Here is a 19676-nt window from a genome sequence, read left to right as displayed (position 1 = left end):
ATGGGCGTGGGGCTGCTTTCTGGGGAGAAGAAAATGTCCTCAAATTGATTGTGGTGATGGTTGCACACTCGTAATCCATCCTGTAATAGACTAAAAACCATGCAATTGTATTTGGTTCAATTGTATGGTGTGTGAATTATAACTCAATAAAGCTGAGGTTTTTAAATTTATAATGATTTTAGGAATGTAAGGTTCTGCTCACTAAAAAAGTTCTTAACGTTTTGAGATATATACATAATATATATGTGTGTATTTATATACAGTATATATATAGTATGTGTGTGTACATATATATATGCTAAGAAAAAATCTACTGTAACTTTATTACAACAGTTTACTTCACAGATATGAACACACTGTGGGTTAAAGACTATCCCCCCAAAAAACCATGAAGTACAAAAAAATTTTTTGCAATTAGCTAGCAATAGAAACAGTAATCCTGTTCTTAAACATCAGTCCTAGAAAAGGAATTTAAATAAAGGTTATCAGAAAGGAACAACACTGTTACCAGCTGTATTTGAAACTAAGATTTGCCAAGAGTTATAGTGACCTTAATTCATTTACCAATTTAGCACCTTGCCAATTCAAGTTATATGCCTCTTCAATCCATGACATTCTTTCCACATTTATTTTAAATCCTGTCACCCAATGAAGGTACTATAAAGCACTTTAATCACTGAAGCCTGTAGTTACAACAATCTTATTTTCCTCAAGAGAAAAATGTTTATTTTTAAAGAACTCCCCTAACCATAATGACCATGCAGTCATTTAAAAAACTTTGCTCCAGATTTGGCAGGTGTTAACTGAAGATTTATCAGATAACTTTTATGTAAATACCACAGAGACTAACAGATTTACAATTAGCATAGTTATGCAATTCCCATAGCTCTTCCTAAAGAAATAAGGGAAAATGATTACAACAGAACATTTCTATTTTCATCTGTTATTTTTACACTATCAACTTATAAGAGATTGATTGGCTTACATGCCCCCTCTCCCACTAAAAAAACATCCACTTTGGACCTACTATATAGGTAAAATGGGAGAAGCAGAAATTCCAAGTGTCCTTTAGTTGTATCAAATTTTACGAATAACATATGAACTATAATGAAGAGATGTACCACTATTAGTTTCATTAGCAAATAAAATTCTAGTATAATAAAAATCAAGTCATATTTTATATCAATAAGTTTCTCAGTGGTTCTTAAAAGCCAGTAACACCCTTTCTTGTCTTGCACTGTTAGTGGGAATGTAAATTAATACAGCCACTATGGAGAACAGTATGGAGGTTTCTTAAATAACTAAAAATAGAACTACCATACGACCCAGAAAATACCACTACTGGGCATATACCCTGAGAAAACCATAATTCAAAAAGAGTCATGTACCACAATGTTCATTGCAGCACTATTTACAATAGCCAGAACATGGAAGCAACCTAAGTGTCCACCAACAGATGAATGGATAAAGAAGATGTGCCACATATATACAATGGAATATTACTCAGCCATAAAAAGAAACGAAATTGAGTTATTTGTAGTGAGGTGGATGGACCTAGAGTCTGTCATACAGAGTGAAGTAAGTCAGAAAGAGAAAAACAAATACCATATGCTAATGCAGATATATGGAATTTAAAAAAATGGTTCTGATGAACCTAGGGGCAGGACAGTAATAAAGACACAAATGCAGAGAATGGATGTGAGGAAATGGGGAGGGAGAGGGGTAAGCTGGGACAAAGTGAGAGAGTAGCATTGATGTATATACACTACCAAATGTAAAATAGATAGCTAGTGGGAAGCAGCTGCATAGCACAGGGATATCAGCTCAGTGCTTTGTGACTACCTAGAGGGGTGAGATAGGGAGGGTGGGAGGGAGGCGCAAGAGGGAGGGGATATGGGGATATATGTATATGTATAGCTGATTCACTTTGTTATACAGCAGAAACTAACACAACATTGTAAAGCAATTATACACCAATAAAGATGTTAAAAAAAACCAGTTCAACAATATAAAAACAAAATCATATTAATGTACAGAGGAAATAATATTCCATATTATAAAATGAAAAATATCCCAGGATGATTAGGGGAACAGGATATTCTGGTTAAGTGAATAGTCTAAATTATTGATGAGTATTATATATATTTCTTAAGAAGCGACTAAATAATATACCCAATTATTTTGATAATTATGCCAAAAATTAAACAATAAAATAAAATCTAGCCTTCAATGTAGGCATTTTAGGAAGCTATACACTTTCCAACAGTTACATCACTGTAAATTCTAGACTCAACTTTTGAAATGGTCCTTAGGTCAGCTAGGGAATCACAAGAAAAAAATGTTAATTACTTTACATTGATAAAGCAATTCCAAAAAATGTATTGCCTAGCTTGATCCCCCACCTTATTCATCAGACTAAGCTTTGAACAATTTATCGTAAATTTAAAAATAAATCATAAACTGCCACTGAGACTCTCCAAGAAAATGACCTGGGGCTCAATTTTAGAAAGAATCTATCATGGTTTAAGAAATAATAGTATTGTGGAATAGGTGTTGGAAGCCTCCTACTGAGAAGATTCCAAAAATGTAGAAGGATTTATAGATTCCACTATGACTATTTCAACCAATTAAATAACATTAGGATCATAAACTGTATACATTTCCTCTTAGTTGAAACATAGTAAAATACACAATATGAAAGCTACAGTGCATAAAGAAGTTATTCAGAAGATATTTCAAGATCTTACTCACCATCATGAACAACAATGATCCTTTATTGTTTCACAGACATAGAAAGGATTTAAGACAGGACAGAATAACAAAAAGCTATTGCAAAGGACTTCCGGGAAGATGGCGGAAGAGTAAGACGCGGAGATCACCTTCCTCTCCACAGATACACCAGAAATACATCTACGCGTGGAACAACTCCTACGGAGCACCTACTGAACGCTGGCAGAAGACCTCAGACCTCCCAAAAGGCAAGGAACCCCCCACGTACCTGGTTAGGGCAAAAGAAAAAACTAAACAGAGACAAAAGAATAGGGACGGGTCCTGCACCAGCGGGAGAGAGCTGTGAAGGAGGAAAAGTGTCCACACACTAGGAGCCCCTTCGCGGGTGGAGACTTCGGGAGGCGGAGTGGGGGAGCTTGGGAGCCGCGGAGGAGAGCACAGCAACAGGGGTGCGGAGGGCAAAGCGGAGAGATTCCAGCGCAGAGGATCGGGCCGACCGGCACTCACCAGCCGAGAGGCTTGTCTGCTCGCCCGCCGGGGCGGGCAGGGCTGGGAGCTGAGGCTCCGGCTTTTGTCGGAGCGCCGGGAGAGGACTGAGGTTGGCGGCGTGAACACAGCCTGCAGGGCGTTGGTGCCCCGCGGCTGGCCGGGAGAGAGTCCGGGGAGGGGTCTGGACCTGCCGGAGAGGCAAGAGACTTTTACGTCCCTCTTTGTTTCCTGGTGCGCGAGGAGAGGGGATTAAGAACGCTGCTTGAGAGAGCTCCAGGGACGGGCGCGAGCCGCGGCTAAGAGTGCGGAGCCCAGAGACGGACATGGGACGCTAAGGCCGCTGCTGCCGCCGCCAGGAGCCCTGTGTGCGAACACAGGTCACTAGCCACACGCCCTTCCGGGGAGCCTGTGCAGCCCGCCACTGCCAGGGTCCCGGGATCCAGGGACGGCTCCCCCGGGAGAGCGCACGGCGCGCCTCAGGCTGCAGCGACACGCCGGCCTCTGCTGCTGCAGGCCCGCCCCGCACTCCGTGACCCTCCCTATCCCCCGGCCTGGGTGAGCCAGAGCCTCCGAATCAGCGGCTCCTTTAACCCCGTCCTGTCTGAGCAAAGAACAGACGCCCTCCAGCGACCTACACGCACAGGCGGGGCCAAATCCAAAGCTGAGCCCCTGGGAACTGTGAGAACAAAGAAGAGAAAGGGAAATCTCTCCCAGCAGCCTCAGAAGCAGCGGATTAAAGCTCCACAATCGACTCGATGTACCCTGCATCTGTGGAATACCTGAATAGACAACGAATCATCCCAAATTAAGGAGCCCTGTGGATGAAAGGCTCTTGGGGCTGCAGCCAGGAGTCAGTGCTGTGCCTCTGAGGTGGGAGAGCCAACTTCAGGACACTGGTCCACAAGAGGCCTCCCAGCTGCACATAATATCAAACAGCAAAAATCTCCCAGAGATCTCCATCTCAACACCAGCACCCAGCTTCACTCAACGACCAGAAAGCTACAGTGCTGGACATCCTAGGCCAAACAACTAGCAAGACAGGAACACAACCCCACCCATTAGCAGAGAGGCTGCCCAAAATCATAATAAGTCTACAGACACCCCAAAACACACCACCAGACGTGGACCTGCCCACCAGAAAGACAAGATCCAGCCTCATCCACCAGAACACAGGCACTAGTCCCCTCCACCAGGAAGCCTACACAACCCACTGAACCAACCTTAGCCACTGGGGACAGACACAAAAAACAACAGGAACTACGAACCTTCAGCCTGCAAAAAAGGAGACCCCAAACACAGTAAGATAAGCAAAATGAAAAGACAGAAAAACACACAGCAGATGAAGGAGCAAGATAAAAACCCACCAGACCTAACAAATGAAGAGGAAATAGGCAGTCTACCTGAAAAAGAATTCAGAATAATGATAGTAAGGTTGATCCGAAATCTTGGAGATAGAATGGACAATAGAATGGACAAATTGCAAGAATCAGTTAACAAGGACCTAGAAGAACTAAAGATGAAACAAGCAACAATGAACAGCACAATAAATGAAATTAAAAGTACTCTAGATGGGATCAATAGCAGAATAACGGAGGCAGAAGAACGGATAAGTGACCTGGAAGATAAAATAGTGGAAATAACTACTGCAGAGCAGAATAAAGAAAAAAGAATGAAAAGAACTGAGGACAGTCTCAGAGACCTCTGGGACAACATTAAACACACCAACATTCGAATTATAGGGGTTCCAGAAGAAGAAGAGAAAAAGAAAGGGACTGAGAAAATATTTGAAGAGATTATAGTTGAAAACTTCCCTAATATGGGAAAGGAAATAGTTAATCAAGTCCAGGAAGCACAGAGAGTCCCATACAGGATAAATCCAAAGAGAAATACGCCAAGACACATATTAATCAAACTGTCAAAAATTAAATACAAAGAAAACATATTAAAAGCAGCAAGGGAAAAACAACAAATAACACAGAAGGGAATCCCCATAAGGTTAACAGCTGATCTTTCAGCAGAAACTCTGCAAGCCAGAAGGGAGTGGCAGGACATATTGAAAGTGTTGAAGGAGAAAAACCTGCAACCAAGATTACTCTACCCAGCAAGGATCTCATTCAGATTTGATGGAGAAATTAAAACCTTTACAGACAAGCAAAAGCTGAGAGAGTTCAGCACCACCAAACCAGCTCTACAACAACTGCTAAAGGAACTTCTCTAGGCAAGAAACACAAAAGAAGGAAAAGACCTACAATAACGAACCCAAAACAATTAAGAAAATGGGAATGGGAACACACATATCGATAATTACCTTAAATGTAAATGGACTAAATGCTCCCACCAAAAGACGCAGATTGGCTGAATGGATACAAAAACAAGACCCATATATTTGCTGTCTACAAGAGACCCACTTCAGACCTAGAGACACATACAGACTGAAAGTAAGGGGATGGAAAAAGGTATTTCATGCAAATGGAAACCAAAAGAAAGCTGGAGTAGCAATTCTCATATCAGACAAAATAGACTTTAAAACAAAGACTATTAGAAGAGACAAAGAAGGACACTACATAATGATCAAGGGATCGATCCAAGAGGAAGATATAACAATTGTAAATATTTATGCACCCAACATAGGTGCACCTCAATACATAAGGCAAATACTGACAACCATAAAAGGGGAAATCAACAGTAACACATTCATAGTAGGGGACTTTAACACCCCACTTTCACCAATGGACAGATCATCCAAAATGAAAATAAATAAGGAAACACAAGCTTTAAATGATACATTAAACGAGATGGAGTTAATTGATATTTATAGGACATTCCATCCAAAAACAACAGAATACACATTTTTCTCAAGTGCTCATGGAACGTTCTCCAGGATAGATCATATCTTGGGTCACAAATCAAGCCTTGGTAAATTTAAGAAAATTGAAATTGTATCAAGTATCTTTTCTGACCACAACGCCATGAGACTAGATATCAATTACAGGAAAAGATCTGTAAAAAATACAAACACATGGAGGCTAAACAATATACTACTTAATAATGAAGTGATCACTGAAGAAATCAAAGAGGAAATCAAAAAATACCTAGAAACAAATGACAATGGAGACACAACGACCCAAAACCTGTGGGATGCAGCAAAAGCAGTTCTAAGGGGGAAGTTTATAGCAATACGAGCCCACCTTAAGAAGCAGGAAACATCTCGAATAAACAACCTAACCTTGCACCTCAAGCAATTAGAGAAAGAAGAACAAAAAAACCCCAAAGCTAGCAGAAGGAAAGAAATCATAAAAATCAGATCAGAAATAAATGAAAAAGAAATGAAGGAAACAATAGCAAAGATCAATAAAACTAAAAGCTGGTTCTTTGAGAAGATAAACAAAATAGATAAACCACTAGCCAGACTCATCAAGAAAAAAAGGGAGAAGACTCAAATCAATAGAATTAGAAATGAAAAAGGAGAGGTAACAACTGACACTGTAGAAATAAAAGAGATCATGAGAGATTACTACAAGCAACTCTATGCCAATAAAATGGACAATCTGGAAGAAATGGACAAATTCTTAGAAATGCACAACCTGCCAAGACTGAATCAGGAAGAAATAGAAAATATGAACAGACCAATCACAAGCACTGAAATTGAAACTGTGATTAAAAATCTTCCAACAAACAAAAGCCCAGGACCAGATGGCTTCACAGGCGAATTCTATCAAACATTTAGAGAAGAGCTAACACCTATCCTTCTCAAACTCTTCCAAAATATAGCAGAGGGAGGAACACTCCCAAACTCCTTCTACGAGGCCACCATCACCTTGATACCAAAACCAGACAAGGATGTCACAAAGAAAGAAAACTACAGGCCAATATCACTGATGAACATAGATGCAAAAATCCTCAACAAAATACTAGCAAACAGAATCCAACAGCACATTAAAAGGATCATACACCATGATCAAGTGGGGTTTATTCCAGGAATGCAAGGATTCTTCAATATATGCAAATCTATCAATGTGATAAACCATATTAGCAAACTGAAGGAGAAAAACCATATGATCATCTCAATAGATGCAGAGAAAGCTTTTGACAAAATTCAACACCCATTTATGATAAAAACCCTGCAGAAAGTAGGCATAGAGGGAACTTTCCTCAACATAATAAAGGCCATATATGACAAGCCCACAGCAAACATCATCCTCAATGGTGAAAAACTGAAAGCATTTCCACTAAGATCAGGAACAAGACAAGGTTGCCCACTCTCACCACTCTTATTCAACATAGTTTTGGAAGTTTTAGCCACAGCAATCAGAGAAGAAAAGGAAATAAAAGGAATCCAAATCGGAAAAGAAGAAGTAAAGCTGTCACTGTTTGCAGATGACATGATCCTATACATAGAGAACCCTAAAGATGCTACCAGAAAACTACTAGAGCTAATCAATGAATTTGGTAAAGTGGCAGGATACAAAATTAATGCACAGAAATCTCTGGCATTCCTATATACTAATGATGAAAAATCTGAAAGTGAAATCAACAAAACACTCCCATTTACCATTGCAACAAAAGAATAAAATATCTAGGAATAAACCTACCTAAGGAGACAAAAGATCTGTATGCAGAAAATTATAAGACACTGATGAAAGAAATTAAAGATGATACAAATAGATGGAGAGATATACCATGTTCTTGGATTGGAAGAATCAACATTGTGAAAATGACTCTACTACCCAAAGCAATCTATAGATTCAATGCAATCCCTATCAAACTACCACTGGCATTTTTCACAGAACTAGAACAAAAAATTTCACAATTTGTATGGAAACACAAAAGACCCCGAATAGCCAAAGCAATCTTGAGAACGAAAGAAGGAACTGGAGGAATCAGGCTCCCAGACTTCAGACTATACTACAAAGCTACAGTTATCAAGACGGTATGGTACTGGCACAAAAACAGAAAGATAGATCAATGGAACAGGATAGAAAGCCCAGAGATAAACCCACGCACATACGGTCACCTTATCTTTGACAAAGGAGTCAGAAATGTACAGTGGAGAAAGGACAGCCTATTCAATAAGTGGTGCTGGGAAAACTGGACAGCTACATGTAAAAGTATGAAATTAGATCACTCCCTAACACCATACACAAAAATAAGCTCAAAATGGATTAAAGACCTAAATGTAAGGCCAGAAACTATCAAACTCTTAGAGGAAAACATAGGCAGAACACTCTATGACATAAATCACAGCAAGGTCCTTTTTGATCCACCTCCTAGATAAATGGAAATAAAAACAAGAGTAAACAAATGGGACCTAATGAAACTTAAAAGCTTTTGCGCAGCAAAGGAAACCATAAAGAAGACCAAAAGACAACCCTCAGAATGGGAGAAAATATTTGCAAATGAAGCAACTGACAAAGGATTAATCTCCAAAATTTATAAGCAGCTCATGCAGCTTAATAACAAAAAAACAAACAACCCAATCCAAAAATGGGCAGAAGACCTAAATAGACATTTCTCCAAAGAAGATATACAGAGTGCCAACAAACACATGAAAGAATGCTCAACATCACTAATCATGAGAGAAATGCAAATCAAAACTACAATGAGATATCATCTCACACCAGTCAGAATGGCCATCATCAAAAAATCTAGAAACAATAAATGCTGGAGAGGGTGTGGAGAAAAGGGAACCCTCTTACACTGTTGGTGGGAATGTGAATTGATACAGCCACTGTGGAGAACAGTATGGAGGTTCCTTAAAAAGCTACAAATAGAACTACCATATGACCCAGCAATCCCACTACTGGGCATATACCCTGAGAAAACCATAATTCAAAAAGAGTCATGTACCAAAATGTTCATTGCAGCTCTATTTACAATAGCCCAGAGATGGAAACAACCTAAGTGTCCATCATCGGATGAATGGATAAAGAAGATGTGGCACATATATACAATGGAATATTACTCAGCCATAAAAAGAGACGAAATTGACCTATTTGTAATGAGGTGGATAGACCTAGAGTCTGTCATACAGAGTGAAGTAAGTCAGAAAGAGAGAGACAAATACCGTATGCTAACACATATATATGGAATTTAAAAAAAAAAAAATGTCATGAAAAACCTAGGGGTGAAACAGGAATAAAGACACAGACTTACTAGAGAATGGACTTGAGGCTATGGGGAGGGGGAAGGGTAAACGGTGACAAAGCGATAAAGAGGCATGGACATATATACACTACCAAACGTAAGGTACATAGCTAGTGGGAAGCAGCCGCATAGCACAGGGAGATCAGCTCGGTGCTTTGTGACCGCCTGGAGGGGTGGGATAGGGAGGGTGGGAGGGAGGGAGACGCAAGTGGGAAGAGATATGGGAATATATGTATATATATAACTGATTCATTTTGTTGTGAAGCTGAAACTAACATACCATAGTAAAGCAATTATACTCCAATAAAGATGTTAAAAAAAAAAAAAGCTATTGCAGAGTTTACAAAGTGTTTACCTTCATTACCAATAGTGTCTAACAAGATTGCAAGATATACTAAACAAGTATATTATCCTCATTTTCTAGGCAAGGAATTAAAGGTCTAAAGTAGTTATCCTTGAACCTTTTTCTGCCTCAAAGCATCTGAAGGACTTTCAGAAACAGTGGCTCTCCAGCCTAGAGTTGAAGAGAGCACGCCTAGTGCAGAGGGTCTCAATACTGGATGCACATTTGAAACACTTGGGTGCTTTTACAAACTACTGATGCCCTGATCCTCCCCAGAGATTTGCATTTAATTGTTTTCAGGTAGGGCCCAGCTTGACTTTTTCTTTTTTGATAACTGCCAAGGTTATTCTAATGTGAGCTGGTATTAAGAATTACTGAACTAGGATAGAAACAAAACTCTGCATTTAGGTCTAAGAGCCTTCAGGTGATTTTTGCCAAAAAAAAAAAAGTTTTAATGAGGTATAATTTACATACACATGTCAGAGTCTAAGTTTGATTAGTTTAAGGAAATTATACAATTGTTTATCCATGATTATAATTCAGTCTCGAAAGCTTCCATTATCTCTTTGTAGTCAATCTCCTTTCCTGCTCATGGTCTCAGGCATCTATTGATCTGCTTTCTGGTCCTTCTGCCTTTTTTAGAAATTTCATATAAGTAAAATCATGTACTAGTCTTCTAAGCCTGACTTTATAAACTTAGTAATATTTAGGTATACTCAAAACTTTTCATGTCTTTTTACTGCTGAGAAGGATTCCATTATATGGACGAAACAAACCATGTTCATCTGTTCACCAGTTGACGGATATCTGCATAGTTTCCAATTCTTAGTTATTATGAATATTGCTTTTATAAACAGCTTTTTGCAAGTATGTGTGAACATATGCTCTCATTTCTCCTGGATAAATACCTAGAAATGGAAGAACTGAGCTGCAGAGTTAAGTGTAAGTTTAATGGCCCGACTGTTTTCCATAGTAGCTGTACCGTTTTACATCCCCACCAACGTGTGAGACTTGCAGTTTCTCTGCATCCTCATCAAAATATGATAGTCACTGTTTTTAATAATATCCATTCTAGGGCTTCCCTGGTGGCACAGCGGTTGAGAGTCTGCCTGCCAATGCAGGGTTCGTGCCCCGGTCCGGGAAGATCCCACATGCTGCGGAGCGGCTGGGCCCGTGAGCCATGGCCGCTGAGCCTGCGTGTCCGGAGCCTGTGCTCCGCAACGGGAGAGGCCACAACAGTGAGAGGCCCGCGTACAGCAAAAAATAGTAATAATAATATCCATTCTAGACAGTTATTATAGAATCACATTGTGGTTTTCATTTTCATTTCCCAAAAGATTAATGATGTTGGGTATCTTTCATGTGTTTTTTTAGCTCTTCATGTATCTTTAGAAAAATGTGTATTCAAGTCTCTTACCCACTTATTAATTGCAATTTCTCCTTACTACTGAGTTGTAAGAATTTTTTTTATATACCTGTCCATTGTAAGACATATGATTGAAACTATTTTCTCTTAGTAGCCTTTAAAAGTTTTTTCTTAATAGTTCTTCAAAAAGGAGATTTTTTTTTAACATCTTTATTGGAGTATAATTGCTTTACAATGGTGTGTTAGTTTCTGCTGTATAACAAAGTGAATCAGCTGTACGTATACATATATTTCCATAACTCCTCCCTCTTGCCTCTCCCTCCCAACCTCCCTATCCCACCCCTTTAGGTGGTCACAAAGCACCGAGCTGATCTCCCTGTGCTATGCAGCTGCTTCCCACTAGCTACCTATTTTACATTTGGTAGTGCATGTATGTCAATGCAACTCTCTCACTTCATCCCATCTTACACTTCCCCCTCCCCATGTCCTCAAGTCCATTCTCAACGTCTGTGTCTTTATTCCTGTCCTGCCCCTAGGTTCATCAAAAACATTTTTTTTCTTTAGATTTCAAAATGGAGGTATTTTTAAATTTTGATGAATTTATAGATTTTTTTTTTCTTTTTACAGATCATCCTTTTGGTATATATGTTTTTTAATAGAGGTTTTGTAGTTTTAGTGCTTACATTTGGGTATATGACTCATTTTGAGTTAATTTTTATGTAAGATAAAAGTCTAAAAATTACATATTTTATATACATATATATGTAATTTTTGAGTTTTTACATACGGACATCCAATTATTCCAGTACTATGTTAAAAGGACTATCCTTTTCCCATTGGCATCTTTGTCTCTATTCTGTTCCACTGATATATGTGTATTCTCCAACACCACACTGTCTTAATTACTATGGCTTCATAGCAAGTTGTGAATCAGGCAGTGTAAGTTCTCAAAAGTTGTTCTTCCTTTTCAAAATTGTTTTGGCCATTCTAGATCCTTTGCAATTTCATGTAAATCTAGTATCCGTTTGTCAATTTCTATGAAAAGTCCTCCTGAATTTTGTTAGAGATTAGATTGAATCTATAGGTCAGTTTGGAGAGAAGGACCATCTTAATAATACTGAGTTTTCTAATCTATGAACACAGTATATTTCTCCATTTACTTATATCTTCTTCAACTACTCTCAGCAATGTTTTGTGGTTTTCAGTGTACAGGTTTTGCACTTCTTGTTAGATATAGTCCTCAGTATTTTATTCATTGGTGTCTGGTCTAATTTCCTTCCTTCTACTTCACTTGGATTTAGTCTTCTAGCTTCTTGAGGTTGATGTTTAAATTACTGATTTTAGATCTTTCTTCCATTCTAAGATAAGCATTTAGAATACTCTTAGTACTGTATTAGCTGCTTTCCATAAATTTGATATGTTTCTATTTTCATTCAGTTAAAACTATGTTTTTAATTTCACCTATGTGCTATTTAGAAGTGTGTTTAAAATTTAGTTTCCAAGTATTTAAAGGAGTTCTCAGATTTCTTTCTGTTGTTTATTTCTAATTTAATTCCACTGTAACTGGAGAACATACTGTGTATTATATCTATTCTTTTAAATTTATTGAGCCTCATTTAATAGCCTGACAGATATATGGTCTATCCTGAAGAATGTTCCATATGTGCTTGAAGAGAACCAGTATGTTCTTGAGTGGTGTGTTTAATAAAAGTTAATACAGTAAAGCTGGCTGATTGTTTTCACTACTGAATTCCTAGCACCTAGAATAATGCCCTGAACACGACGGGCACACGATAAATATAAATATTTGCTGACTGAAAGAATACTTTGACTCTGCCACTGAAATCTCTTTCAAAATCTTTATCTAAGTCCTTTACCTTTTCTCAAGATCAAAATTATTTATAAATCAGTTACACTGAGTCATTTTAACCTTAGTTTCAGCTCACTATTTTGAAACACTTCGATCACACTGACTTGAGTATGAAGAAGGCACTTGCTTCCTCAATTCAAAATGCTTCATTAGTCCTTGCTAATAATTTTTTTTGCCAAGTACCTTTAAAATGTTTCCTTTCAAAAGAATTCCAATTTTTTAAAAAATGAGGCAACAGTAGAACTCAGGATTATGAAATGATCATGGATGACCGGTAGAAAGACTTGAATGGAAATTCTGATCTCACCCTGTGACCTTAGACAAATTTGTTGATTTCTCTGTACCTTAGCTTTTTCATTTGTTATATAAAATTAGGCAATGATCAACATCCAATTTTTTGACAATTTCATAAAACATCTCTGTGAACATATGGTGAGCCAGGCTCTTTTCATTATACAACTGGCTTTTCAATATAGCTTTAAATATAGAAGCCTTTCTTCAGAAATGTAATAAGGTTTAGTTAATTGCATTTGTTCATATAGTTCTTTTACGCTTTTCCCAGTACCATAATACTTTCTGGGGATTTCACTGCAAAACACTTTTAAAAATCATTCTTTAAAATTGGGCATTGTTCTTCTATTTTAGGTCAAACCATATGAATTGCTGATATTTTAACAATTTTTGATATACAAAGAGAGGTTCAAACTAATACATATGTCCTATGTATAATACATTGATACATCCCTTTATTTCATCAAGGGATGATACATTAAACTTAAGCAACTGGGGCTTCCCTGGTGGCGCAGTGGTTGAGAGTCCGCCTGCCGATGCAGGGGACACGGGTTCGTGCCCCGGCCAGGGAGGATCCCACATGCCGCGGAGCGGCTGGGCCCGTGATCCATGGCCACTGAGCCTGCGCGTCCGGAGCCTGTGCTCCGCGATGGGAGAGGCCACAACAGTGAGAGGCCCGCATAATGCAAAAAAAAAAAAAAAAAAAAAAAAAAAAAACTTAAGCAACTGATAAAAACTGGAGCACCAATTTTGGTTCACATTGCAGTCCATTCAGTCTTTCTTTACTTTTCAGACAGCAGTTATTACTAACTAGAAATATGCTACATATTTCACTTATTATTTTACAAATATTTTTGAGTACCTATTAAGTGTCAGGCACTGAGAATAAAGCAATGAATAAAAGTAAAAAAACTTCACTTTGTCTCTTCTCACTTCTAGTGAGAGAAACGGACACACATTTAGTATATTAGATGGTAATCAGCACTAAGGAGAAAAATTAGAGCTGGGAAGATGGAGATGATGTCAGGAAAAGAGTCCATTTGCAATTTTAGATGGAATGGCAAAAATTAGGTCCTGAATGAGAAAATCACTTTGGAGTAAAGGTTTTCTGAAACTGAGAGACCCAGCCATATGCCTATCTGGGGCAAGAACTAAACCTGTTACCTCCACTAACATGTAAGCTCCCCAAGAGCAAGTTCTTTGTTCAATTTACTGCTGGTCCAGCATGTAAAACAGTGCCTAGTATACTGTAGGTGCTCAATAAAAATATCTGTTGAAACATATAAATGCTTACTTCACACATCTGAGCTGTTATCTGTACCACAAAAGGTAGCATAATAACATTTGCACACCTTGTTTTATTTATGTAATATCTCTTAGGGATTGTTTCAGCCCCTCCTCAGTGCTTCTTTTCTATGTTACAGGATAAATTCTAGAAGAGGATGAGCCAAGTCTGTCTTGCTCACCAACAACCCCCAGATTGCAGTACCATACCTGATTCATAGTATCTACAAAGCATGAATAGAAACGTGACCGACTGAATGCATGAATAACAACATGATAAAGGTGTAAAACCAGGGAATAGTTTTAGGAAACAGTACAAAGTTTAGTCTGGAGGATAGGGGACAAGGAAGGCGACAGCCAAGGACAGTTGGGCATGATTCAGTAGGTTATGGGGAAACAGAGTTTTGATTTAGGAGGCTGATAGTTAATACCTTATTTTGTAGTGAGAGAGGCCATTAGTAGTGGCACTATGAATGGGATAAGACGTTTTCCTATGTAAGAGGCATCAAAACTCACACTAGCTAAAACTTGACTACTCTTTACAAAAGAAGTTCTGTCAATGGGATAAATAATTTCTCCTACAGAAAGGGTTATGGGTAAAATAGAACTTAATAATCAACTGTTCAATTTGATTGTTTCTACTTCTGAGATAAAAAAAAAAAGATTGTAAAGTGTCAGCTTAATCAGCCCTTAATGATATGACCTAATCAACAACTTGGCTTTGAAGATGGTCATGTGATATATGTCTAATTATTATTCAGAAGTTACTAATACTAATCCCCAAATTTTAAGAGGTGACAATTTAAAAAAATCAAATCAAGCGTCATGATAAGGTATTTTCTTAAAGTTGCAATGAAAGTCATGAAAAAAAAAAAACTAAGAGTAAATTCTAAATCAATAAATTATCTTAGAAAAAGTTACAAGAGGAAAAACAAATTAAGGGTTGTCCAGAATACACTCAAGTTTAGTTAAGAGATGTTACTATTCATGTTAATAAGTTATAAACCTATGTAATATTGAGAAATGGATATTATCCTGTGATTTCACGTAGTATAGTGAAACTGACTCTACTGCCACCCAGTAAGTCTACTTCTGATTTTGTTTTAGCATCTGCCAAAATCACCAGGTATACACTTATTCCCTGTGAGCTGAGAAGGGTTAAAGCCACATTTCTTCACGAATTAGTGCAGTACAATAAACTACATTAACTATGTCTCTTCCTCCAGGAAGCCTTCCTGAATTCTTAAGGCTACGTTAGGTCATACACTCTGAAAGTATCCTCCACTTTACTTTCACCCTGATGGATAAAGAGATTTATAATGATTTTTCAAAGTGCCTTCTTCACTTGACTATAAACTTTACAAAGAAAAGGACCATGCCTCTAATTCCTCAAGTAAGAACCCAGTTTGACTTCCCTTTATTTCCCACACTTTGCACAATACTCTATATTATGCAATAAATGGTATTTTGATATTGATGTTAATGATTATAACTCTTTAGGGTCTTCCAACTACCATTTACTAAACCATTTTCTAACTTTTCCTCCACTTTACCTTAAATTCAGGTATTTCTAAAGGTCCTCCTTGGCTCTCTTCTTTAGCCATGTTGTCTATGTGTTTTTTCCCAACCACTCCTGTTTCCACTATCACCTTTATACACCCGCGGTGGACTTTTACACTGGGGGCTTCCCAGTATTCAGACCCTTGTATAGTCACCTCCCTCTTGAATCTGGCCCATTCTTGTGAGTAGCTTTAAATAAGAATACAGCAGAAGTGACACTTGGCCAGTTTTGGGAATAAGCCTTAAAAAGTCCTTGTCACCTCAATTTTTCTTCATTTTGGAATCTTGAGTAGCCATGTAAAAAATTCCAGCTAACCTGCTCCAGAGATTACAAGAAAAAAGCACGTGGCAAGGAAAAGGCGTTGAGACTACATGGAGAGAGAAAGACAGCCGTCCCTGCATCCCATCTGAGCCCATCCTCCAAACAATCCACAAGTTCAGCACAGCCACATATCAGTGACCACTGGTAAGACTGGCAGAAGAACTGCCCAGCTGAACCTAGCTCAAACACAGAAGTATGAGCAAATAAAGTGTTTGTTCTTTTAAGCCACTTAGTTTTAGGGTGATTTGCTGTAAAACAGATAAACAAAAGAGCTGGTAAACTAAAAATCTAAATCTCCTGCCCTGACCACTCTCTAGAGATACACATCTAAACTTCAAACACTAACTTTAAATTTCCACATAGATATTATCTACATTTCAAATTCAACACTTGCTAAAATGAATTTTAGTATCTCACCTATTTCCTATAAAGTACTGTGTAAACCACTGATTTTAAAATTGTATTCCTCAGAATTCTAAGGTTCTAGAGTACTTCTAGAGATTACAATCTGGGTAGGTACGTTTCAATTCCAGTTCTTAGTCCCATAATATCACAGGTCACAAAAACTAAGTATAAGCTCAGAATTAAACTAAACAAATCATCGTCCAATTAAAACAGAAAACACTGGAACAAAGTACGAAGGAACACACTTCAGCTATGTGACTTTGGACAAGTAACTAACATTTTGACCTGCAATTACTTAATGAAGTATTAGAGATTGGATTTAAATAATCTGATTTTATAATAGAAATTAATGACATCTTGAATGTAATAGATTATTAGAGAGGCAACACAGTGCAGGGGTTAAGAGCAGAGTGCCTGGGTTCAAATCCTTGGAGATGTTAGAGCTATTAATTGGCAGAATCTTGGTTCACATCCTGTTTCTGCCAGTTAATAGCTCTATAACTTCTCCAAGCCCCAATTTCCTCATCTGTTAAATGTTTATAAGGTTATTTTAAGTTTATAATGTTATTATAAAAATAAATGAATCAAGATTTCTAAAGTACTTAGAATACTGCATAGCATATAAAAAGCTGTTAAATAAATTCTACAGAAAATTGTAATCACAAGTTTGTTTTTTTAATATACCATATAATAAATTAATCTATTTCCATAAATTTTATTCCTGAAATGTCTCTAAGAAACCCATGTTTAATATAATTAACTATCTAATTAACCAAAATTTCTGCCTTTAGAACACTGATATTTTATGAATGAATAACGTTGTATATACTTTCTGTTGCAGTAGGTTGTTAGATAAGAAAAACATCTTAAAATGATACGGGTCCTCTTAATCAGTAGTAATAATATATTTTCTCATAAAGAAATGTTATCTCCATTTCAAAGTTGATAAATACATTATTTATGTGGCACCATTAAAACTTAAAAATTTACTACTTACCACTGATTGTCTTAGGCTTTCTAGCTATATATTCCTTCCATTTTCTTGAACTGAGCTGGCTGGGAGGAGGAGTAAGTATGCTACTAATGGTACATGGCAATACAAAAAGAGCACCAACCTGGATAAAACAGAACATATTTTTAGTGAGTGCACAATGAAATCAACTCTAAAATAGCGTCATCTGACAATTTTCCACTCATATTTCACCTACATAACACGTATTTAGTCACATTCTTTCCCAAGAATTCCACTATAAAAACTAAAAAATGAAAAAAACAAGAACACTGCCCTACCTCCACCAAAAAAAAAAAAAAGCCAGAAAACAGAGAAAGGATTCAAAGTTACAGGTATCCGTTTTACTTCCACTGAGTCATGTATCTCTGAAAACCGTATTCACAATGTTTAAGTTTAGGTTGTGGGTATAATTTCTTCGTATATCTGCAAATCAATGAGAGGTCACGAATTCTATCCTCAAAAGATTTTGTCATACCGAGTTATACTTTTATAAACTTTTGACTGGATGGATTATTGGTCTGGCTTCAAAATTAGAATTTAAAGGCAATTTCAAAACTTTTGTTGCTAGATATCAGAGATTTAATGCTAGTAGGTATAAAATTTAGAGAAACCATGAATCATATGCCAGAAAACATACAGCAGCTTCTAACTGATGAGCAAACTCAACTTATTCATCTTTGTATTCCCAGTGCTGGGCACACAGATGTTTGTTAAATATTTGTCCCCCCAAACCCACCATAATATATTTAGGTAAATTCTCAGTTTGGTTAAGCACTGAATAAAACAAACTGCAACCTTGAAAGCTGTATTTTGCCTGTTATTTTAGAAATGTAAGCTACAAAATCAGCACATCCCAATAAATAAATTTTTTTTTTTTTTTTTTTGGGGAAATTTAGGCAAGGCATTTGCTATCAAGCTCAAATCTAATGCAAAAATCACTTTTAACTGTCCTATGTAGATAGAAGGGTTACATGAGATATGTGACACAAAGTTAATTAATACTTTTAGTTGCTATTTATTATTTTTACTTACGTATTCTTAACTAACGAATATGAAAATAAGTCTATCGGGAGTAAAACAAGGAAGGTAAAATTAAATATGCTTATTTTTCTTGATTATTATTGCCATAACCTTTTTATTTTAAGTCAAATGTATTTTACATAGTCAAGCATTAGATATTAAAAATAAAAATATTTAGGAATGGAAAATAATCATTAACTATAAAAGATATATATTTAATTTCCTAAACACTAAGTCCTAGTTCTTCCTTCTTGCTTAAGTAAGACTTCTTAGACCAAAATGCATAACAAAACTGTCTGGCCCAAAGGGTGACAAAGCTGTAATGTGAGTATGCCAGATCAGGGCCCAATTATAGCTTAACAATTATAAAACTGTTACAATTATAGTTACAGCTTAACAATGTAAAGATACTAAATGCAGTTCATTGCACAATTTATAGCCTGACATAAATGTGTCCTGACCCATCAGCAAAGGAAGTGACCACATTTCTGAGACAGCCTATTTTTGATTAAATATTTGCTACAAATATGAAAGTAAACTTTTCTAAATCCCATAAGCTATAATTCCCTACAAAATAAATTTATGTCAATAGTTTACACTACATTCACAACAAACTTGGATTCTGATAACTTGTTCTCACTCATACACTAATCATTAGATATACTTCGAGAGACTTGAGGATGATCCTTTTATGTTAACATTCTATTCCAAAATTTAACAGCCAAATAACATTTCAAACCCAAGTTTCAAAACTTTGATTCAATCTTTTCAGCAGGCAAACCCCCAAACAAGCAGGCACTATGGCAATCATGTTTTTAGCCTTATAAATTCTCCTCTTTA

General features: G+C 37.1%; 1 protein-coding gene across 2 annotated transcripts in view; it reads right to left on the bottom strand.

The window, feature by feature from the left end:
- Window positions 1-19676, bottom strand: part of MTBP (MDM2 binding protein) — a gene marked incomplete at its 5' end in the record, with an annotated part of 80068 nt that overhangs the window by 43127 nt on the left and 17265 nt on the right. For both annotated transcript variants that reach the window (XM_082858483.1, XM_082858484.1), the window contains one exon: window positions 17802-17919. In XM_082858483.1, coding sequence (XP_082714609.1) covers window positions 17802-17919 — 118 coding nt within the window. The remainder of the gene's footprint in view (window positions 1-17801; window positions 17920-19676) is intronic.

The sequence above is a fragment of the Leucopleurus acutus genome (genome assembly GCF_964270905.1).
Source record: "Leucopleurus acutus genome assembly, chromosome: 17".
Lineage (NCBI taxonomy): Eukaryota > Metazoa > Chordata > Mammalia > Artiodactyla > Delphinidae > Leucopleurus > Leucopleurus acutus.
The sequence above is the reverse complement of the archived record's forward strand: the minus strand, read 5'-3'. Positions and strand labels throughout refer to the sequence as shown.